The sequence below is a fragment of the Aspergillus viridinutans genome (genome assembly GCF_018404265.1).
Source record: "Aspergillus viridinutans IFM 47045 DNA, scaffold_3, whole genome shotgun sequence".
Classification (NCBI taxonomy): domain Eukaryota; kingdom Fungi; phylum Ascomycota; class Eurotiomycetes; order Eurotiales; family Aspergillaceae; genus Aspergillus; species Aspergillus viridinutans.
Window position 1 is genome coordinate 446,736 of NW_025091219.1, and position 22,714 is coordinate 469,449.

The 22,714-nt window shown below is 51.9% G+C and overlaps 8 protein-coding genes across 8 annotated transcripts; 3 read left to right on the forward strand and 5 right to left on the reverse strand.

Moving 5' to 3' along the window:
* Nucleotides 1-722: 722 nt before the first annotated feature.
* Nucleotides 723-3,349, forward strand: Aspvir_005134 (uncharacterized protein; the record flags this gene model as incomplete). Its single annotated transcript, XM_043268353.1, has 2 exons — nt 723-2,106; nt 2,172-3,349. 2 exons carry the CDS (start codon nt 723-725, stop codon nt 3,347-3,349), a joined length of 2,562 nt encoding a protein of 853 aa, XP_043124288.1.
* A 399-nt stretch (nt 3,350-3,748) lies between these two features.
* On the reverse strand, nt 3,749-5,512 carry Aspvir_005135 (uncharacterized protein; the record flags this gene model as incomplete). Its single annotated transcript, XM_043268354.1, has 1 exon — nt 3,749-5,512. The coding sequence occupies one exon, from the start codon at nt 5,510-5,512 to the stop codon at nt 3,749-3,751; it is 1,764 nt and encodes a 587-aa protein (XP_043124289.1).
* A 336-nt stretch (nt 5,513-5,848) lies between these two features.
* sC (sulfate adenylyltransferase) lies at nt 5,849-8,111 on the reverse strand (the record flags this gene model as incomplete). Its single annotated transcript, XM_043268355.1, has 6 exons — nt 5,849-6,977; nt 7,035-7,104; nt 7,172-7,317; nt 7,509-7,691; nt 7,761-7,788; nt 7,943-8,111. 6 exons carry the CDS (start codon nt 8,109-8,111, stop codon nt 5,849-5,851), a joined length of 1,725 nt encoding a protein of 574 aa, XP_043124290.1.
* Nucleotides 8,112-10,420: 2,309 nt separating this feature from the next.
* On the reverse strand, nt 10,421-11,414 carry met16 (phosphoadenylyl-sulfate reductase (thioredoxin); the record flags this gene model as incomplete). The annotated part of the gene is made up of 2 exons (XM_043268356.1): nt 10,421-11,169; nt 11,231-11,414. 2 exons carry the CDS (start codon nt 11,412-11,414, stop codon nt 10,421-10,423), a joined length of 933 nt encoding a protein of 310 aa, XP_043124291.1.
* A 1,148-nt stretch (nt 11,415-12,562) lies between these two features.
* Aspvir_005138 (phosphoserine phosphatase SerB) lies at nt 12,563-14,105 on the forward strand (the record flags this gene model as incomplete). Its single annotated transcript, XM_043268357.1, has 3 exons — nt 12,563-13,399; nt 13,460-13,717; nt 13,782-14,105. The coding sequence occupies 3 exons, from the start codon at nt 12,563-12,565 to the stop codon at nt 14,103-14,105; spliced, it is 1,419 nt and encodes a 472-aa protein (XP_043124292.1).
* A 616-nt stretch (nt 14,106-14,721) lies between these two features.
* Nucleotides 14,722-15,969, reverse strand: Aspvir_005139 (lipoate synthase; the record flags this gene model as incomplete). Its single annotated transcript, XM_043268358.1, has 1 exon — nt 14,722-15,969. The coding sequence occupies one exon, from the start codon at nt 15,967-15,969 to the stop codon at nt 14,722-14,724; it is 1,248 nt and encodes a 415-aa protein (XP_043124293.1).
* Nucleotides 15,970-16,582: 613 nt separating this feature from the next.
* Nucleotides 16,583-18,637, reverse strand: Aspvir_005140 (uncharacterized protein; the record flags this gene model as incomplete). The annotated part of the gene is made up of 2 exons (XM_043268359.1): nt 16,583-17,512; nt 17,567-18,637. 2 exons carry the CDS (start codon nt 18,635-18,637, stop codon nt 16,583-16,585), a joined length of 2,001 nt encoding a protein of 666 aa, XP_043124294.1.
* A 1,177-nt stretch (nt 18,638-19,814) lies between these two features.
* Nucleotides 19,815-21,626, forward strand: Aspvir_005141 (putative ribosomal assembly complex component Ipi3; the record flags this gene model as incomplete). The annotated part of the gene is made up of 2 exons (XM_043268360.1): nt 19,815-20,162; nt 20,241-21,626. 2 exons carry the CDS (start codon nt 19,815-19,817, stop codon nt 21,624-21,626), a joined length of 1,734 nt encoding a protein of 577 aa, XP_043124295.1.
* Between the last annotated feature and the right edge of the window lie 1,088 nt (nt 21,627-22,714).

A 22,714-nucleotide genomic window follows, 5' to 3' on the forward strand; every position in this document is an offset into this window, starting at 1 on the left:
AGTGCTCTCGTCCTCTTGAGTCTGCCATTCATTCTTCTCCTCCAGGGCTTGACGCTCTTTTTTTTTTTTGTCCGGTTGTTTGGTTCTCATGATGTACCTGTAAGTCCGCGATATGAAATTTCCTTTGAGACGAGGAAATCACTAACAACGTTGATGTCCCAGTGGCTTGGATCAATGGACAACCAGAGATCCTTCTGAGGTAACCTGTTTGTGACACTGTAATCCTGCAATACCTCGCAGTCAATCTTCCTTCCTCTCCTTGAATTTTCTGATTGAACTCTGGTATGCCTCCCTTGATGTGATGACATTCATGATGAAACTATTCCGTGGCGTGTGCTCATTTCGACGCCTTGTCCAGCAGAGGCATTGACTGCCCCTTTAGCCTTCTTTCCCTCTTTACCTTCCAGCTCAAGCTTGTATTTCTCAGATTCATCTACTGCAGCTCTTCCAACGGCTGCAGCTACCGAATCACGTGGCTTGTATATCTTCAGCTCACGGCTACCCTCCTTTGTTACTCTTGACATCGCCCTCGGCATAAGACTCGAGCTGGTCATTCGTTCCTAGTGCGCGCTCTATTTACCGACTTGAAGAAGACCGATCTTTCTATACCACCACTTTGTGCTGTGTCATAGCCCCTATGCTGGCAAAGATAGGCTTGACATAGATCATTTACATTCGTTACACTATTCGCAGGAAAAAGAAAAGAATTAACAACACAAGAAATGGAACCGACTTCGGTCAAGAGCTTGGACCATGGCTTCCAATCGACGGGGCCAAATTTCAACAGAAAAGGTTCCGTCAAACGGGCGAGGCAAATGTTAGAGGTTGGCAGACGTCCGGATATCGCGATGGCGCCTTCGCAAAGTACTCGTCCGGGTCCCACTCCCAAAATCAAGGCGGATCAGTCCCATATGACCCAATGGCCTTTACCGACTGATGGTAGCCTGCAAACGAATGTGTCCGGTACTCAGGCAAGGCTGTTCATCCCAAAAGGGCTCCCTCCAGAGCGACCGCCACGGCCTGATGCTCCGTCTCCGTCGGTTTATTCTGAAAGAAGCGTGTCGGACATAGCACCCAGTCCCCTTCATCTCAGCCGGCCTATCCCATCATTCTCGCACCCCTTGCCACATCCACCACCTCCCCGTCCGCCCGTTAAGGGGCATCTTCCACCTTACGGACCGGATCGTGCTGCTAATCCAGCCCCGCGAGTTCCTATGACGACTGATGAATCGTTTAGGCAGTCCGCAGCTTCTTCTTTCCTGTCCATTCCCGACTTTGCTCTTCCCGCCCAACCTGCACCTGCAGAGACAAACCCGGCCCAGAGGCAGCACCAGAAACGACTGGCCCCATCAAATGCTGCGAGATTTTCCACGAAGCGCAGGTCTTCTGTCTCTCCGATCCCGGAAGAACTCTCCGACAGCCCAACCATCTTGCAGGGGTCATATGCATCCAGCCGAGTCATTCCGTCTAGCTGGGGCTCTGCACCGGCCGGGTCTGAAATTCTTGGAGCTTACCTAGACGTCGAGTCTGACTATGATCGGAATTCACCGCCTAGCGTTCACGAGGGAGATTCGACACTTGTCAGACAAGCCAGTCTCGGCAAAAGGGGCAAACCGTCTCTGCGAACGATCCAGAAGCCCAGCAGCCCATCCCCGGTATCGACCGTAGAAGAGCGTTCGATCAGCAATGTGGTGCCTGCTGGAACTGCTTTGGAGAAGATCGCAGCAGGGTCAAAGTACGAAAGACATTCCGTCTCTACAATCTCGACCGATTCGTCCGAACTCGATCCGGAGAAACCACCGATCGTGGTGGACATCAGCGGCCAACATGCTGCACTCCAGCACACGGACGACGATATGGGATTTCCCCAGAAGGAGTTGGGAATCCTCCCCAAGGCTGTACCAACCATGAGCGACAAGAGGCCGGGAGGCCGTAGGCCACCTCGCCTAGATCTCGGGGCTGTTCGAGCGGCAGAAGCCCGAGGCAGCCTCACAAGCTTGCCTGACCTGATCCGACGCGCCACGAGGCTCGCTACAAATCTTGAGCACGGAAGGACGGCCAGTAGGAATGACCTGCTCAAAGATAATACCAGTAGATTCGCGCAAGGTAAGTCACGCATTCACTGGATGCATGAGACCGAAACTTTCGAACCAAACTGATTCCTCACTCAGGTCACAACGCTCGCCAATCAGGATCTATCAAGGACATCCTGGCATCTTTCCCGCCTCCAGCAGGAACGCCCGAAGTGCGCTCTTCGTGGCCAGATTTCTTCCGGAGAACTCCCATGCAGCATTTACGATCGCGTGAAACGTGCCCTGAAACTGGCGAGGAGAAAGGCCAGCAGCACTCGCGCCGTTGCTGTGGCATGCCACCGTGGTTATTCATCCTCGTCTGTCTTCTGATCATCTGCGTAATTCTCGTCGCTGTTCTCGTGCCCATCTTCCTGGTCGCAGTTCCCCATCACAAGTCCACCTCTATGTCACAATGCGAAAAGACTGCGCCCTGTGAAAACGGCGGTGTTAGCGTCTCGAGCGGGAGTATCTGCTCGTGCGTCTGCGCCAACGGCTATACAGGTTCTCGCTGCACTGTGGCCGGCGACGCGAGCTGTGTGACGACTGAGATCGTTCAGAACTCAACATCCAAGAATGCAACCATGGGCAGCGATATTCCACGCTTATTCGAAGAGGCAAGCAGTGATTTCAGCATTCCCTTGGACTCGATGAGCCTCATGGCGCTTTTCAGCCAAAACAATGTCTCCTGCACGACGGAGAATTCACTCATCTCTTTCAAAGGCCTCTCCTCGACCTCCAACAAAGCCCGTCGCGCTTCTCTGGTGGAGCCGGTCGGCGACCGGTTGGTATCCGAAGAAATTGCTCCTGCTGTCGAGGAATCGGCACCGAGTTCCACAACTAGGGATATTCCGACGCAGACCTTAGCTGCTCGCGGCTCGGTGGGCTCCAAAGACGGCATCCTCTTCGATGAATCGTACACCAGCACCGCAGCAGCAACCTCGACAGCCCCTTCCTCTGGTACAGTCACCGAGCAGACCACGCACGGAACGCCTTCGCCCACACCCACGTCCACGCCGACTCCTCCCGCCATCCCGGCAAAGGTGCTCGAATTCTCGCGCATTGCCGTCCTGTACATATTCGAGAAGACCGGCGCGTTTGACGCGGCGATGCAAGCCGAAGTCGATATCGAGATGTACCTGGCTCACTCGTATTCGACCTCGCAGACGGGCACCTTTGACATCGACCTCTCGGCTTTTGGCATCAAGGGCAACTTTACGCTCAACTTTGACGAGTTCACTATTACTTTGCCTGATGGGACTGTCGTTGGTGTTCATTGACATGATTTCGTTGATCTGACTTGACTAGGATGACCTGTTCTGTTCTTCTATCGTCCGTGTTAATCGATTGAGAGAAAAGCAGCGTCTCGTTAGTGGATACCGGTTCTTTCGTTCTTAGTGTATATAATGTTGGATACTCCCTTGCTTATTCTATTCCTGGCCTTGATTGGGTATCGGCATCTTGCTGTTCATGGTTGAGATTCTCAGCTTCAGCTTATCGTACTCTTTTGCGTGCAGTCTGTAACATTACAATCTAGTCAAGACTATCCCAAATATGATTCAAGGTCGGTCAAGTAATGTACAGAGATAGATACAACGCAACCTTTTGATGCAAATGAACTCCCGCCTAACTCCATGTGAATCAAGCCCTCCCGAACATCATTATCAACCGAACAGCAGTCAAACAAACAGAGAACTATTGGGCGCGATCCCCTCCAAACCCGACTCCCCGTCGATAATAGGCCAGAGTTTCTTGATCCTGTCGTCGAGAATCAATCGCTCGGCCTCCCACCGCTTCCGCTCAAGGGCCTTGGCTTCCATCTGCTTCTCGCCTCCGAACCAGGCATGCTTGGCTTTCTCGAGGCTCTCGCGTTCCTCGCTTTCTGCCTGCGCGACGAGCCTGGAGACCATTGTCTTCCAGTTCTCCAGACCGACGCGGAGACACTCGGCGCAGCGGTGACGGGGGTTACGGTCTTCCAAGCCGCCGAGTTCGAGGATGGTGGATTCGGCCATGTCGACTGCGTCGCGCGTCCAGGCAAGGCCAGTTTCCTTGGAGGAGGAAGCGTAGATGATCTCGCCAATGTATGTCATGAGGCCTGCCTCTTCGCAGGCGGACGTCGGAGTGCGGACCGGGGGTTCGTCTCCCGATGGGAGGGGCGGGGGGTATTCGGCCGGGACCAACATGGTTTTAATGGAGTTGAAGAATGAGACGAAAGGGTCTCGGGTCGATTTGGGGATGGATGGGAGGACAAAAGGTTTGGCATCAGGCGGAGGCGGGGGGAGGGAACGGCGAGCCTTAAGCACCGACGTGAAGATGGATAGGGCGGTGGGCAGATTGCCTTGCCGGGCGTGATGTACCGCCAGCGCAGTCGACACCCGCAGTATATTCTCAGACGGTAGCGCTTGGGCGTCGTTCTTCAGGACCCCCGTTTTCGTGTTCACCACGTTGCTGGCGTCCACCGGTGACCCGGCGGCAGCGATATCCATGGCCCAAGCATACATGTCGCGGGCCGTCTCTTGCAGACCCTTATAATCAAGCCAGTCGGCATAAGCCAACGCGGCATCAAGCTTCTGCCGCGTATCAAACCCCTTGGTCGTCAAAATCTTCATATAAAACACCTCCGGACTCGGCGAGGCCGGCTCGCTATCCTCCTCCCGCGGGACCTGCTTCTGGCCCGCCGGCATGGGCTTGGGTCGAGGATTCGAAGGACCAGCCACATACTCCGCAGGAGCAGAGATACGCTGCTTCCGATCCGTCAGCCACCCCTCCAGATTCTCCGCGGCCTTGGCCGCACCCATCAGCGCCTGGTGATAGCCCCTCCGCCACGGCTCACTCTTAGCCGTGATATCGAACCCGGTCTTCCCCACGCCCTCAACAAGAATCCCACCCTCCGCCTGCTCCTTGATCCCCTTGCCCTCGCCCTCCGGGTTCTCCAGCCGCTCCAGCAGCTCCCGCAGGTACCCCGCAACCATGGGCCAGTTGGTCATGAGTTTACCGATCTGCTCCGGGTTCTGCAGCGCCTGCGCGGACCGCAGACACCAGCGACTCTTCCACGACCATTCCGACGGTGTAGGCCACTGGTGCTCGATTTCCTCCTGGTAGACGCCCAGCTTGATCACCTGGAACAGCACGAGGATGGCGTAGAATGTCAGGCCGATCCGAAGCCCGCGCGATAGGCGGCGCTTGTAGTAATCGCGGCGCTCGGTGGAAATCAACCGGGCGAAATGCTGACGGAGATGGATCGACAGGGGCGGGAGAGGGCGAGTGCTCGCCAAGGGTGACAGAAACGGTACTTGAGGCCGGCCGAGCGGCGGGGAGAGAAGTAAAAGTCGGGATCGGTGTGTGAATGGGCGGAATTGATGGCGGAGACCATGGCTGCTCGGTGGTAGTAGCGGCCGGCTCGCTGCTGGTATTCGGCCAGCAGGGACCCGAGGTGGTAGCATGCTCTGATATTTGGTGTTGACGATGGTCTTTGGATTTCTAGCTCGTTACCTTTCTGGAGAGAAGATGTTGCAGATGCATTGGACGATTGTGGATTGTTTGTGTTGTTTGCATCCTATGACAGTTACACATGGGTCACGTGCTATGGACCGGACCAAGTCAAAGGTTGAAATTATTGATACTCGATGATTCTATAAGACACTGGGTCAATTGCCCAAGGTCAATCAAGGTATTAAATTCACACAGAAACAGTATACTCTACAAACAGATCCTTCAAAGTATTTACTCTAAATCCCCAATGGTATCACAGAACAGTCATCCAAAGCGCCTATGCTACTCTAAGAACGGTCAAAGAAGCCCTCGGTCTCGAGCATGAGGATGATCTCGTGGACGATGCTGCGAACGGTCTGCTTCGACACATCGACGGTGAGATCAGCCTTGGAAGGTGTCTCGTAGGGGTCATCGACACCAGTGAAGCCCTTGATCTCGCCACGGCGGGCCTTGGCGTAGATGCCACGCTTGTCGGTCTTCTCGCAGTACTCGAGGGGAGTAGCAACATGGACCAGGAAGAAGTTGCCGCCGGCCTGGGTAACAGCGTCACGGGCGGCGTTGCGCGACTCCTCGTAAGGGGCAATAGGGGAGGCAATGACGGCGGCACCGGCGCGGGTGAGCTCACCGGCAACAAAAGCGATACGCTGGATGTTGGTGTGGCGATCCTCGCGGCTGAAGCCCAGCTCAGAAGAGAGCTCGTGACGGACGGTGTCACCGAGCAGGAGAGAGACGGAGCGGCCGCCCTGTTGGTTGAGGGTGACCTGGAGGGCACGGGCAATAGCGTCCTTGCCAGAGTTCATGTATCCAGTAAGGAAGATGGTGAAACCCTGAGTGTGGCGAGGAGGGCTAGACTCGCGGAGGATCTTGACAACTTCGGGGTAGGAGAACCATTCAGGGATGGGAGCACCGGTGCGCAGGCGGTTGCGCAGCTCGGTACCAGAGATATCCAGGGTCTTAACACCAGCGGGGACCTCGTCCTTGGGCTTGTACTCATCGGTGTCGGGGAGGTAAGTGACCTGCTGGAATTCGACGACCTCGATGCCGAGCTCCTCCCTGTACTTCTCGACAGCGTGCTGAGCATCATAAGGGCCGTAGAATTCCTGGCCCTTGGAGTTCTTACCGGGACCAGCGTGGTCACGTCCGACGATGAAGTGAGTGGCACCGTGGTTCTTACGGATGATGGCGTGCCAGATGGCCTCACGGGGACCACCCATACGCATGGCAAGACCCAGAAGACCCAGGACGGCCATTCCGTTGGGGTAGCGGGGAAGGAGAGCCTCGTAGGCGCGGACACGGGTGAAGTGGTCGATGTCACCAGGCTTGGTGAGACCGACAACGGGGTGGATCAGGACATTGGCCTGGCGAGCGCGAGCAGCACGGACGGTCAGCTCACGGTGAGCTCTGTGCATGGGGTTTCTTGAGACCAGTCAGCTGCAGTTCCGCCAGATTTATTGCAATGGCATGGTAATATACCTAGTCTGGAAAGCAACAACTCGGTTCCAGCCGAGCTTGTCGAAGTGAACACGCAGCTCCGCGGGGGTGTCTATAACCGGGGTTTATTAGCAATCTTTTTTTTGGTATTTGCAGCTCGAGCGAACGATCGGACGTACAGCGGAGAGCGACATAGTCGTAGTGGTTGAGCTTGTTGATAGCCTCGATCTTTCCTCCAACGTAGAATTCCTCAACCTTGTTGTAGAGATACTTGATGGCAGGGTGCTCCTCATCACCGCCAAAGACCAGCTTGGCTTCCTTAGCCCTACGTAATGAAAACGAGTTAGTCAGGCCCACTATACGCACGGATCTCTGATTAAATGGAGCGATTGCTGTGGTCAATTGCAGCGTTGCGTATATTGTTCCAGATAAACAACGCAAGGACAATTAAACCACGTTCGCGGTGAAAGTAGGAAAAGCGCGACGGATGCCAAGAAGGAGCAGAATGGAACTCACTTGTCAGGGCGGTAGATATCGTCAATGGTGAGGATGGCCAGATTGCGATCGTCTCTGAAGTCGCGCAGGGTGACGCGGGAGCCGGGCTTGAGCTTGCCATCATTGATAACGGCCTGGGACACATCCAGGGTGATGGGCATGGAGAAGAGGTTGCCGTCGGCGAGACGGACATTTTCGCAAACACTGAGCGGAGATCATTGCCGTCAGTATACGGGACTGTGGTTTATTGCGTGAGCAAAACTGAGAGCATACCTGTCATAGTCCTTCTGGTTCATGAAACCTGTATGCGAAGTTCCGCGTTAGCAACCATTCCCAGTTACGCCCCCTCATAAGATACCCCTCCCTCCGATTCCCCCGCGATAGCCTTGTGCCTCCTCGATAGGAATCGAAGATATTCACTGCTCTCATAATGAAGACTGAAGGAATAAGCTTACCCTCCAAGGGACTGAAACCACCGTTCATAATCAGTTCGAGATCGCAAAGCTGGCGCTCGGTGAGGACAATGGCAGGCAGCTGTTCGGCCTCAATCTCGAGCTCGTCGTGGCGGGGAGCATCACGGGCGAGCAGGTCCTTGAGGACACCACCATGAGGAGGATTGGCCATTTTTTGTGTGTGAAGAAAAAAAGATACAGAATACTTTTGGGGGGTAAGTTATACAAAAGGTGGAATGCAATGGAGGGGGTAAGAGAGAGAGGGGTATGAAGGGAAAAGTTAACGGGCAAGAGATGAGCCAAGGGAAGACAGTCTTTTTATCTAGTAATAATAAGGTAGACTTCCTTGATTACTACGAACCGTAGTCTACGGATGACTACGTAGCACTGGAAACAAGAATAATAATCTTGTCCTTGAGTCTTGACGAGTCCCCATAATATTCTCTTCGGTCCCGGCAAATGGCAGTACACTGTCCGATGGTGGAGCTGCGCCTTGTCTGTCTACGTAGTTGCGTACCTTTTTCCTCCTTCGTCCACGGTCCATCATTATTTTTAGTATTAGGCTATCATTCTTCTTCTCCTTCCCCTGATCAATAATGCTGATACAGCGAGTCGGTGATTGCGATATCTTGATTCACTTCATGCGACTGTTTCAAACAATATGTAGTGCCATCATTCGTCATCGATATCGGCCGCCGAAATCGCCGATGTGATGCTGTATAGGTACTACCTTTTAGGTACTCCATACATTGGTTCGGACTCCGGTATTACCATCTCCAATTCAATCTACTAATCCTGTAGACTACATCTGACTAAAGGTACTGCTACTGCTGACAGTTGTACCTCCGTGGAAATACTTCTCCCCGTACAAACCGTTGGATATCCTCCTGAATCGTCAGCTTCTCCTAGACCGAGTCATGGACTCATGATTTTCAGGGGAAGTGGAAAAATTACTAAGCGTGGACAGATGTTCTTACGTTGCCTCTCCCCACATCTTAAGACTTGATCCCTCTCAATAATAGGAGTCATGTCAGTGTCGTGGATACAGAACATATAATAGATGGACAGATATTCTGTACAAAAGCAATGAAAACATAGTTCAATTCTCAGATCGGATCTGTTGAAACCACAGCTCCAGAACTCCCTCTAGCCTGAAACGCCACATGCTGCTACCAATAAGCCTATCAACGGCCACTTGAGCCATCACGACATTCTCCGCACGGCTTGCGTGATTGTCAATTTATTTCATTTTGAGTTTGGTCGTTCTTGGCATCTTGGTATCACGTGGCAGAGCCAGCCCTATCTTCTCGTCCCTGCCATTGTCAGTATGGTGGTACCGACTGTCAAACCGATGTATTTTCTTTAGCCTCGAATCAGTGCTTTATCAGTAACATCGAATCCAGTCAGGTTAATAATAATAACAAACGTTGGCGTAGGAAGACGTGCATGACAGGAAGCTGATTCGCAGCTCTTTCTATGGCCATCATGATGGCTGATGATGGACTTACTTCGAACCTAAGTTCTGGCCTTCATGGTAGAAAAGGGCTTGCTGTCTTGTCTTAGTCCAGAAACTGGCCTTTCTGGATCGTACTAAACACGCCGTTGATTGGGTACGAGCTGTTCGATACCTGTAGGAATGAGTTGGCGCTCAGCAGGTCAAACACTGAATGCTACGTGCAGGCAACCTCATATAAAGCAGACACAGTGATGGGAGGTCGCTCATGTCAGCTTCTCGGAAGTTCCATTAATTCATTGAAAAGAATGCTTTGCTATACTCTAGCCTGTTTTCCACCAAAGGATAAATAGACGCTTGAAGATGGTGGTTGCTGTTGTCCAATCAAACACCTTACGTTCCTGCTGATAATTGTTGATTAGATTGATAAGATTAGATCTAATCACGCCATCGCTCAACCTGCACAAGAGAGTAACTACCCCTCAGTATGATTAGTCCGATGAATGCCAACATTCCTCTACCATCTTGAAATCGACTCAGGCGTGGATTTCATGTGTCTTTGGATTGTCCATCACTTCACGCAAAGCCCGGGCATCACCTTGGCAATAGTGAATGCATGATACAGACTCATAGTCTTACGTCATATGCTCTTGCTCGTTGATGACTGACCCATAGTACGAAGAATAAATTTGACATATATAGCTTAAACCCAGTAATTCTGCATTTTAGTCCAGTCCAATTCAGCTTCGAAGAAAATCGTTGTTTCTATCATGCTAATCGTTATTAAGGATTGACCATATGTCATCCTTTGCAAGATGCCAGTCCTCGCTATGTACAAAACCCCAAGGGTAGGTAAGGATATGGCATGGCAAGCTTCTGAACCCATTAACCCCACAATTCGTAACGGCATAAATCCCTTGGCTTGGTGCCTCTAAGGGATGACAAATGATATCAAGGCTGCGTGAACTTCGCTAGATGTAACCCGAGAACGCCAGTGAAGATGCAAATCAAGAACAGACAAAGAATGTCTACTGAGCAGAGGTGGTGAGCTGGTTCTGTAGCGCCTGCGATAGAGCCTCCTCCTGACGCTTACGCTCCAGCTCCATCAGGTACTGGGCGTACTTGGAGCGAGGGTTGTGGATGCCACACTCGGTCTTCTCCTGGCCCTTCCAGCGACCGGATCGCTCGTCCTCGTTCTCCTTGACAGGCTGTGTGGAGTGCCAGTCACCGATGCTCTTGTAGCCACGGTCCAGCAGCTCGTTGTAGGGCACATCGTTTTCCTTGATGTATTGCTTGACTTGTTCGAACGTCCAGTTGGCCAGGGGGTTGACCTTGATGAGGCCAGCCTCGTCGACCTCGATCACATCGAGATCGCCACGCTTGCCCCCCTGACTGCGGCGGCGTCCAGTGAGAACAGCATGAACGTTGAGTTCACGATAGGCACGCTGGGCCGGTTCGACCTTGGCAACCCAGTCGTAGAACTGATCGTCTGTCTCCCAGAGCTTGGCTCCGTACTTCTTGGCAAACTCTTCCGCAGTCTCGACACCAGCTGGCTTGTAGATGTGGATGTTGTTCAGAGGGTACCTCTTGCGGACACGGTCAACAAGAGTCAGGGTTTCCGAAAAGTGGTGGAGAGTGTCGAGAAAGATCAAATCAACCATCTGTGGGCGGGGCACTTGAAGCTTGGAAAGCATGTCAAGGGTGACAAGCCCGGTCAAACCAAACGCAGTGGTCTGGAAGAGATGAGGAAGGGATGTGATGCACCATCTCAAGATTTCTATGTCTTGTCAGCTACTTGGCCTACTAGAGAGTCCCGAGGAGGGACACAAGAGGCTAACCTTGAGGCTCGAGGAACTGTAGTTGTCTGTTAAGAAACTGCAGGTGTGGTTTGGTGAAGACAATCTCTGGAGTGTAGACATCACTCGAATCCCCACTGACATAGCCGGATTCTGTCTGAAGATCTCTGGAGTCGACAGCGGCCTCTGTATCAGAGGTGTAGTTGGAAGGCAGCTTGGCAGGCATCCTGGGTTGTGTCGTGATGGACTCTTTCAAAGTAAACAAGGGATAAACACAAGAACGTTTTGTCTGATGAGTGCAACAATGAATTGGTTATGTTTATAGATCTAGAGTGGATACAGAGATGATATGATGAAAGAGAGAGAACACAACAGATTCAAGTCTGGTAGACTGATTGAAGGACCAGAACAGAGATGCCAATGGCAAGACTGATATAAGGGAGAAGCAGACAGGGACAATCACGACATAATCCGGTAACGGCACCCTGCTGTCCCCTCTATGTTCTCATACTTACTTGCGCCATTTGCCGGCTGATTTTGCCATGCTCAATCACGACATTGGCTGTGACCGCCTGCCCTTTCAAGAGGCATTGCTGAAAAATTCAATTTCCTCATGCCCTGGGGAAATCACGCAATACTTGCGCTTCCAGTATCTCTGCCCGACCGGAATGGCTTATGTCATCAAGTCCTGCCTGGTTGCTCTCCTGTTCACTGTCCCTTCTGGAACAAGCGTCGAACACAGGAGAATGAGCATTATTAATGCTGGTGGAACGAATTCATCCGAGCTGCAGACTGTCATAAGAGTCAGAGGTTGCTCTTCTTATCAGCTCCCGGGCTGCATCCGAGATGAGCCCCGTAGTCTAATCGCCATGCTAGGGTCTCTATTTGGCATATCAGTAAGCGTCGAAACGATGGGAAGCAAATGTCTTACACGACACCGAATAGTGATACTGCTGTTCATTTGGACATTTAGACAATCAGTGTCTATCTACAGAGTAAGTCCGAATATAGACCTGTTCCAACAACTGGTGTCGTAGCCCAAGTTATAATAATCGGCTCGGTTTGATCAGGTGCTGAGGTTTCTGCCGGGCGGTGAAGCGCCCAGCTTATTCTCCTGCACGTGATTCATGTGTTTTTCCTCTTTGGGACAACCCCACCACGTGCCGCCCACCCGCCGATCGTCACAGGGAATTGACAAACTACCGACGACGTACTGCTACTAGTCAGAGTCACCCATCCCCGTCATTATATCATTTTAGCTGTCTGCTTCAAGTCTCCAGTTCTCTACCAGGGTGCCTTTTGGACGATCGCTTTCGGTTGTTTGTGAGAAGCCCGCCAGTTGTCCAAGAGAACGTGTCCCGACATTGCGGCACAATGGCAGCACCCAACCCTATCGCACGTCCAGCACGTCCGGCACGTCCGGTGCTACGACAGTGTCTTTCGAGTAACTCCTTTATCCAGGACCATCAACAGTACAAGCCCCCGGTTTCATTCACTCAAAACATCGAAGATGTCCTGGGAGCCTCCCGCGAGTCTCTACTACAGTCGCTCTCTAATCTCCATGTTAATCCAATCAGCCCCGATCCCGAAAAGGTCACGGAAAGCGGCATTATTCACACCATCTTCAATCATCAGACAAATCCTCTTCCTACTGGAACTCCAAAATTGGTAGCAACTATCATCTACAAGTCCGCCAATCCCGTTCATCCTCATCTCCATCCCGACTCTTCCCCAAATGCGAATAAGCTCCCGTCCCCCATGGTTCCTGTGGGATCGGCCCCAACGGTTGATATTGAGAAGCTCCCACGGGAGCCTCCAGCTCCGGAGCCGGAGCCACTCGACCATCTGTACGGTCCGTTCGTCTCCCAGCTGTGTTTGACCAATTTCCTCCAGATTATGGAATCTCTCTCGACGCCTTACCAGCGCATGAATACCTCTCATCGCAGTTTGGATCAGGATGATCAGCCGCGCGTCGTAGAGGTTACTCTCTCTCCTCCGCCGAACCCCGAGTACCTTTCTTTCGACGACCTTCGCAAACACGAGAGCATATGGCGGTTCGAGCGCGAATGGAATGTCGAGGTGGTTCTCCAGAAGGAAAGCGTCTTCCGTCGTCACAAGCGTCTGGTCGTCTTCGATATGGACAGCACTTTGATCCAGAATGAGGTGATTGACGAAATTGCCAAGTTCATTGGCGTTGAGAAGGAAGTCTCGGTTCGTAGCGGGCAGCTTCTAGTATAATGAATAGCACAACCACTAACTTTGGGCGGCTAGGAAATTACTGAACGTGCCATGAATGGAGAGCTTGACTTCTCCGCGTCGCTTAAAGAGCGTGTCGGCCTCTTGAATGGCGTTCCAGCTGACGTATTCGAGAAGCTGAAGCCTGTACTCACCATTTCGCCTGGCGCTCGCGAACTGTGCAAAGCTCTGAAAAAGCTTGGTTGCAAACTCGCGGTTTTGAGTGGAGGATTTCAGCCTCTGGCGGAATGGCTCGCTGGACAACTCGGCATCGATTATGCGTTTGCCAATCACGTGGGTTGCCCTCCTTCTCATGCCGACGTCCCTCAGCCCGTCATTGACTAATATCCCATTTCAGCTCGAAATCGACGAGGCGTCTCAAACCCTCACCGGCAAGCTTGTACCTACTCGCCCTATCATTGATGCAAGCAAGAAGCGTGAGCTTCTCAAGTCTCTCGCGGCAGAGAACGGCATTCCGATCTCGCAGGTCGTTTCTGTTGGCGATGGTGCGAACGACCTTCTTATGCTTCATGCGGCTGGTCTTGGAGTTGCCTGGCGCGCCAAGTCCAAGGTCCAGCTTGAGGCACCGACTCGTCTCAATGGTGAGAGTATGTTGGACATTCTGTATCTCTTTGGTATGACAAAAGAGGACGTCAAGGAGTTGATTTCCGACGACGCTTGAAAGCCATGCTTCTCATAGTTTGGTTCAGCGATACATATCACTCTTACCATAAATGTTCTTTTGAATGAAAGGAGCGCATGGGAATTGTCCGCCTGGTGCGGACAGCCCTCACTTCAATGCCGTCTGTCAACAAGCAAAGCGAGCATTGGACGAAGGCTTCTCGCTTTCGATCCTTATTGTATTTGGCCTAGAAGGCTCGGATTTGATATGTGCGAGCCATCTACTCTCGTTTTCTTCTTACTATCGTCTTTTGCCTGTTTTTCTTGACAGTGCTCTTTCGGATACCGATTTTGTTTGAGGCAGTGGGTCGTTCAAGCGTACGGAGTATAGCGTCTCATGCGGGCGTAGGGTGTGCAAGAGATGGGTTGGTAGATATGCATGAAATTTTACGAATACCACATAGCAAAACATACACACAATGTTTCCAATTCATTGATTGATGTATCGTATTTAACTTGACGGGGTTCAAATCCGTCCGATATGATAACCTGCGTCATTATGGTAGGCCTAAACGATGAATACTACAGCAATGATGATCGTACCAGGAACCAACTGTGCGCCGATAATGAATCCTAGAGACGCAAAAGACAGAAATAGAGAGAATCCCAGGAAATTTTCACCGCGTAACCTCGTCTACGGCAACTGGCCGATCGCCGACTGCTTCCGCACTCCCAGAGGCAGCTCTTCTCTTCTTCAGTACATTCTCAATGAATGCCTCGCCGGCCTTGTAGCTGCTCCGGACGAGAGGACCTGAGGCACAGTAAAGGAAGCCCATGTCAAGCGCCCGCTGGCGCCATAGCTCGAATCGATCCGGAGTAACGTACTCGTGCACAGCCATGTGACGCTTAGTCGGCCGCATGTACTGCCCGAACGTGACAACGTCCACGTTGACCGCGCGCAGCTGGCGCAGCGCATCCCACAATTGCTCATCCGTCTCCCCGAGACCAAGCATCAGCGAGGTCTTAGTGATAAGCGAGGGCTGAGCGTTCTTCGCCGCCTCGAGCACACGAATAGACTGCTGGAAGTTGGCACGGCGATCACGGACCTGAGGCGTCAAGGCTTCCACTGTCTCGACGTTGTGCGCGTACACATCCAAGCCGGAGCGAGCGACCACCTTCACCATTTCCAGATCGCCCGCGTAATCACCGGTCAAGCACTCCACCAGGATACTGGGTGCCTTTTGTTTGATCTTCATCACCGTCTCTGCAAAGTGCCGCGCACCCCCGTCCGCCAGATCGTCCCGGTCAACGCTGGTCAGAACCACGTACCCGAGTCCCCAGCGCGAGATCGCTTCGGCTGTATTCTCCGGTTCATGCGGGTCGAGCGGGGGCGGCGTCCGGGAGGTCTTGACGCTGCAGAATCGGCAGCCGCGGGTGCAGGTATCGCCCATCAGCATGATGGTGGCTGTGGCGGCGGATTTGTCGCTGCCACCCCAGCAGTCGGAGATGTTGGGACACCGCGCTTCCTCGCAGACAGTGTGCAGATTGAGGCCGCGCAGATCCTTCTTGAGGCGCTGGTAGTTCTTCGAGTCGGGGATCGGGGTCTTCAGCCATGACGGCAGACGAGTCATTTCCTTCTTGCGGCCGGCGGGCCCGACGAGCGCGGTCTTGAGAGCATATGCTTCGGAGGGGTCAAGAGGGGCATTGTCGTTCCCGACAAAGTCCGCAAACGACGGGCCGGCATTGAGTTTGTCTTTGAAAGTTGTCCGTCTGCGTGCTGTCGTTGTCGTTGAAGGGCTAGTGGCTGATGGCGAGGGTTCTGTTGTAGCATAACCACGGCAGCTGATGGGGGCAACGATTGCGGTTCGCGACAGGGACCTTGATGACGCACAGAGTGATCGGAAGTGACTTGTTGATGCTGCCATTATGAAAATAATGGGGCTGTTATGTGGATGATATGAGCACTGGCAGAGTGATCATTGATGATACTAAATTATAATTATTAGTATGATAATATTCCGCGGGAAAGGTCCCAGCAACTCCCGGCGAAACAACGATTACCTCCGACGCTGACTCATCTAGATTACTGCCTTCGGATCGTTGCCTGAGGTTTCCATGTTCGGTCCAAGCAACAAAGCACCGAGTATGACCTAAATAACAGAGATCACTCTTGTAGATTGGACTACTGATCACGAATTTATTATTGGAGTGAGTATCTTTAGATTGCTCTTGATTAACTTCTCTTTAATCATACACCAGCCACAGCCGCCAATGATATACAACACAAAGGAAAAAGCATGCCAATTTGGATTTCCAATGGCAGGTATATAGAACACAATGGTCTAAACAGCAAGTAAACGGCATATTAGAGAGTGATTGAAATTGAGGGAATAAAGCAAAAAAAATATAAGACCGACGGTGGTACCTATAATGCTCACCATAATGGCATGAAAGTCATTCGAGATGAAATGACGAAAAGAAGATAGGAAGATGGAGAAGACAGTAAGAAAAGGATCGCAAGTCCAGCTTACATCAAAGCTAGGCTTTGGATTCAAGCACCTGGGCTAGAACGAGGACAGCGGATTTCAATGTTTCATCGGACCGGCCGCTCACTGCGAACAGCAGGTTGTCAACCATTCGATCCAAGTCTGTTCGAAGCTCTGCACTTCGCGGTCCCAGGACACGGTCTCTGATACGGGATGGCGATGTTGGAGTGAATTGCGTTGCTGGCGTTGAGCTTGGCTTCTCTGGGACTGTATCCAAGCGGGACAATGTCGATCGATAGGATAAGCTGCTGGTCCCTCGGTGGGTAGATGCCAACGAGGCCACATAGTTTCGTGCTATCAGGACCGCACAGAGACAGTCAAGCAAATTTTCCGCAACGTCTGGGAATATTTTACGAAACGGTCGAATTAATGCCTTCTCGTTGTTGTGACGAAGGAACATTATGACAGGCGACGTAAGCTTCAACATATTCTGTGGGAAATCTTTGACGGATTGCTCCAGCTGTTCGATTGTCCACTCATGGTCCCACCACCTTCGCTCTTCCTTCTCTGACATATTGGACGACCGCGCTGGGGAGGTTTGACTCTTTGGCAGGGCTCTAGTCGCAGGCTTTGGTTTTGGTGGCGAGAGAGACGGTCCTTCTTTGAGAACCAGCTTGTCACACACTATCGTTTCGCTAGCTGCTTCTGAATGGGTTGAAATAGAATCCGTATAATGCGACTCCTTGTCATCCAGAAACTCGTCTGGCGAGTAACAGGAATTATGGGTAACATAACCACTATCTGACATATCCAATGGAGTGTCAGGACTGAAGGCAGATATTTCTTGTTGGCGCATGTCGGGAGTGGAAGGGACTGGATGCTGTGTACTATTCGGGAGCGTGTGGCTCATGGCGGGAGATGACTGTCGGGATATATCGACCAGTCTGGGCTTAGTTATGCTGCAGCTGGTGAGATCAAGAATCTGCTTTTGTATTAGTAGGGTAAACGAACGAGTAGCTCTCAGACGGAAACTTACCACAGCTTCGTCTGTAGCCTCCAGCCCACGTTTGCGTTCCAGGCGGGGAGGGCTGTTTTGGACTATCTGACACTTTCTCCAGTTCAGTTCTTTTGACCTCTCGTCCTTGACATCTAGCGTTCCCGGAACACCTTGGAGCCATCTCTCAAAGTATGAGAGATTGCTTGGCATCCAGCTACTTCCCTCGCTTGAAACCGTTCCTGTCCGGCTTCTCTGGGCCGGGACAACGCAGCTAGAAGCTTTCCCCACCTCTGGTAGCTCAATATCGGAGAATTCAGAGGGCGATAATGTTCGTTCCGAATCGGTGGAGGCTGGTGTGAATCGTCCCTCGTCAGATTCACATCGTTTGACCAGGTTGGAGTACGCCGCATGGACATTGGTTGGTTCCTGTGTCGACTTTTCCTCTGCTTTGGTAACCTTGCCGAGCGCACCGTCGCAAGCGACGCATGAGTTGAACTCAGGAGTACAACCGCAATGTTTCATTCGTCTCTCACCCGCCTCCATCTCAGAATCCGGTTTGGGTGAGAAGTACGTCGACGATGTGGATGGGCGCGATTCTCTGGAGTCAGACAGAGGGGGGCTCGGCAGAAGGCCGAATGTCTCCAGACTCGAAGCCATCAAGTTCATGTCCGATCGCCATGTCCGCAGTGTCTGGTTTCCAGACATTGGCCATGCCGCTCTGGACTCCCTTGCGGCGGCTGCGATATTTTCCAGCGAAGGGGAGCCTGATAGACGCAACTGAAAAGGTTCCTTCATCCTCCGCACGGAACGGAAAGGCGAAATGCAGACGGGTACCCGGTCTGCCGGCCGTCTTAACTGTGTAGTCGTGTGGTCAGGTAGTTGTTCAGGCCGAGAAACGGTTGGCGGCATGAAAGACAGAGAACTCGTCACCTGCTTCCTACTCCGAGGTCGATAGTCTTCTGAAAGACAGGTCGATACATGTGCATTATCCTGTGCCATGGAACATTCACGGGGCACACAGTAGGATGGTACGGGATAAGCGGACATTGTATGCTCATGATAGGTTGGTCTCGAGAACATTCGAGGAGATGGGTGGTCCGTGGAAGACATGTTGCACGCAGAGTTGTGAGAAGAGCAGTAAGCCATGAATTTGTATATAGCACTGGGATGGGCCAAAGAAGTCAAACCAGGAAGAAGGGAACCAGATGCGAATCATCTAAACGAGCCGTCATCACCTATAACTACAAGCACAGCTTACACACTCCACCCATCCATCCCTTGATGCCCTGGGGTGACAGCAGGCCAGACATTGGGCATGTATATCTTGCCCCTTCCGGAGAGCCCCCCAAAGATTTGGAACATGAACGAATTGGAAAGGTAACGACTTCACCATCCTTGCATGCCAGTGGGAGGTGAGATCGAAACAGTCACCACGGCTATTGGATCGACGGCGGTGACTGCGCGCCATCTGCAGGGACACCACAACGTGGGTGGTCTGCTTACCCAAGTCGATCCTATTTCGTCAGAACACAAGGAATGAGACATGCAGAGCGAGGGACACGGTAACCCTGTGATCTTCTGAAGGGACGTCACGCTCTATTTCTCAATTCAATTGGGTTCCGGACTTGATGTGCCTGTTGCACCGAGCAATCAAAGGTACGCCCCTTCGAAAAGACCCCTTGCATCGGTTGCTGTGGGCGCAGGCATTGGCGGCCATATTTGGCGATGGCAGTACAATTTCGGTAGTGGCTGCAGATACTTCCGTATACTTTTGAGGACATTGTTCATTCATTCAGATGGCTTCAATACCTACAGGAGGCACTGAAGAGAATGAGAAAGAAGACCCAGGATGAATGGCCACCATGGCGAAAAGAATAGTCCGCCTGGCTGTCGATGTCGATCCATCCTTTTCTCAGCGAGGAGCTGCTACTATGACAGTAGGTAGGATCAGTAGGAGGAATTGAAGGGGGACCAAGGGTTATTGTCAATGTATTGGGGCACGAACCAGATAATCAAAGTTAATTCCTCAGATGAAGAAATGTCCGTTAGTTAGATTTAATTCTTGTCTTCCTAGATGAGCTTGATCGGCATTTTCTAGAAGCAAATACAGAGGCATCGCATCTTCCCGAAAGCAAACAAGACAAACTGATCGTTTATCGCCCGCTTTATCGGTGATCCATCCGAAGAGGAAAATGTAAAAAAAAAAAAGTTTCCATGACAGCTGGTCATCATCACCAGCTTCTCTTTTCCTCTCTATCCCTTTTCCTCAATTCTCAGTCAAGTCGCCATGCTGTCTGAGAGCTTTATCGCGTCAACATTGACGTCCGTCAAGACGCCAGCAGCTGCGACCTTGAGAGACGTGGGAATTTGTGTGCAAGAGTGGCAGCCCGCTCTTAACCTGCGCTCTACCTTCAAAAAGAGCTCAACAGCGGCCAATTGCCTGGCCGTGAGCCCGTCGCATGTGTTCGCTGCCCAATCAGAGAAAGCCATCGTTCATGTGTACAGCCGAGAGAAGGGAAACCAGGAAGCGATCGTCCCTTTTCCGGAACGCATACGGAGCATCGCGCTCGCGGGTGGGAAGAATGGGGATATTCTGGTTCTGGGGACAGAAGGTGGACGGTTGATTTTGTGGGAGGTGAGTGAACAAGCTGTTATAAACTTGTTCTGCGTCTGTGCCAGTTCGGATATCTGACTGGGAGCCCTTCAACGGCAGACTTGCACCGGGCGACAAGTGGCTACGACAGCGTCGCATTTACAACCAGTGACATCGCTCGTGGTTGATCCCACTTCCAACTTCATTCTTTCGGGGTCGTCTGATGCTAGTATCCATGTATGGTCACTCGTCGATATCCTTTCATTCACGAAACCTCCCTCGGGTCGGGACCGGCAGCAGCCAAACTCGCCCATCCGTACATTCTCAAACCATCGCGCCGCCATCACGTCCATCGCTGTGGGTCATAGCAGCGGTCGCTATAACATTGCTGTGTCCTCCTCCAAAGATAACACTGCCATTGCTTGGGATTACCACACGGGACGCCTCTTGCGAACCTTCCTCCTGCCCGCCTCTGCAACATGTTTGACTCTTGATCCGGTTGACCGTGCATTCTACGTCGGATATGAGGATGGTAGCGTCCAGTCGGTCGACTTCTACAAGAGTCAATCAATACAGCATACCCTGCACGACCCTTCATTACAATCCACACCGTCACAACCATCAGCGGAAGATCGCTGGCTTGCTCCATCCTCCGACTTCGGTGGTGTCCACTCGCTTTCTCTGTCCTACGATGGAATGACCTTGCTATCCGGACATCAAAACGGCAAAGTCCTGTCATGGAATGTAGCTCGACGGAAATATGCATCGACACTGGCCGATTACACCCACCCCGTGACGAATATTTTTGGGCTTCCTTTGGAAGGACTGCCATCTTCTGGAAACGAGTTGAGACGGGTAGCGCATACCATAGTCAAGCCTCGTTATGACCATGCTCTTTCAGAGTCTTCGGGTACGCCTGGCGCGGTCCCAGCTGACTATACATTCAGTACGCATCTGCTCGTCTCTAACACAGCACGACTGGCTTTAAGCGATGATCGAACAAATCAATTCTCTACAGCCTTGACACACGCTTTCTTCCCTGAGTCAATGATGGAAGAAGGTCTCGCGGAGCTTGCCGCCCTCAAGCATTCCGGGAACAACGGAACCCATGTCTCGGCGATTTCGCAATCAATAGTCCCCGATCAAGCGGCAACCGTCGATGACTCCCAGATCGCATCATTGGAAGAGGAAATTACCACACTGAAGAAGAAACTTGCCGTCAACGAGACGGCCCGCCAAGTTACTACGGATGAGGTGACTAGACTGCGCTCGGACCTGGTCAACCTGCATGACTACGTCAATGAGCTGCATCAGAAGCAGGAACAGGCCCATCGCGAAAAGCTTCTGCGTCAAGCTCGAAAGGAAGAGCGCGAGACTCGCAGGCGGGAAGCCTGGTTCGCTGCCGAGAAGAAAGGAAAGAAGGGTGATGCCGTACTTCGGCGGATGGAATTGGAAGAGGAAGCTCAGACCAGCGAAACCGATGATCAAAGCAGTGACGAGCAATGATTGTCGCTTCTATCTTCCCCTTCCTGACAGTTCTCTGTTGTGACTCTAGGATTCACTACATCTGCATATTTTCACATATCGGTCGAATAGACTTCCAGGAAAGGCGCAATGGGCTAATAGTTCGGGCAAACTACATATACTGGACCGTTTGCATGTGTATATAGTCATGAACCCACCAAGGGTCTACTCAAATATATAAAACGATATCTCAATCATCTCATCCCTTTGACAAAAGTCCAGAACGCCGAAAACCCATACCAAACAGTAACCTGTAAGCCAGGCCAACTCACTCCCATTAATCAGTCCGTCAAATGCATGAATAACCGCCACATAGCGATATTAACGCTCAGTCGCCAATAATTCAAGCCTGAAAGATCCTATCATCGCTTCGGCTGCACGCCAGAAGCCAACAAGAAGAAAAGGGGGGAAGGGAAAAAAAAGGCAATAATGTAAAGAGGGGTCCATGTACCAAGGGGCTGTGCACTGGCTCCTCCACCCTCCCTTGCTCTGAATTCTCATCAATTGGCCCATTGCTACCGTAGAAGCGAATTGAAGGGGAGCAAGCATTCCTCGCATGTCAGAAGTAAGACGTCAGAACGTACAGCCTCGTGTTCGATCATCAACCAGAAATGCTTGGCTGACGGGTCTGGAAGTCGCGCCCGTTTCATCGGGCAAAAGGTCGGAGACACATTCCACTGATCCAATCTGAAACGAAGAAGGGGGCAGACCAGAGGTTACAAAAGGGGTAGGATAGCAACCTCACCTACCTTCCCGGCCTGCCAACCGAACGAACCATTGAACGAAATGATTCTTCGGAGCCTCGCCGTAGTCGCACACGTTATTGACACGGAGATGATATATCCAATTTGGCAGCAGTCCGGTCTCCAAAAATTGGAATGCATACCCAGGTTCTTGCGCAGGCAAGGAAGTTCCTCCTAGTACTCCGTAGGATATGCAGGTCTGCCAGCAAGTGAGAAGGGGGAGAAAGCAGTCCACTTACTGCTACAAGAGGGTTTCCGACTTAATCTGGGTGCAGGAAATTCCCTTCGTCTCAATCACCAGCTTCAGAACGAGTGTTTTTGTTATCA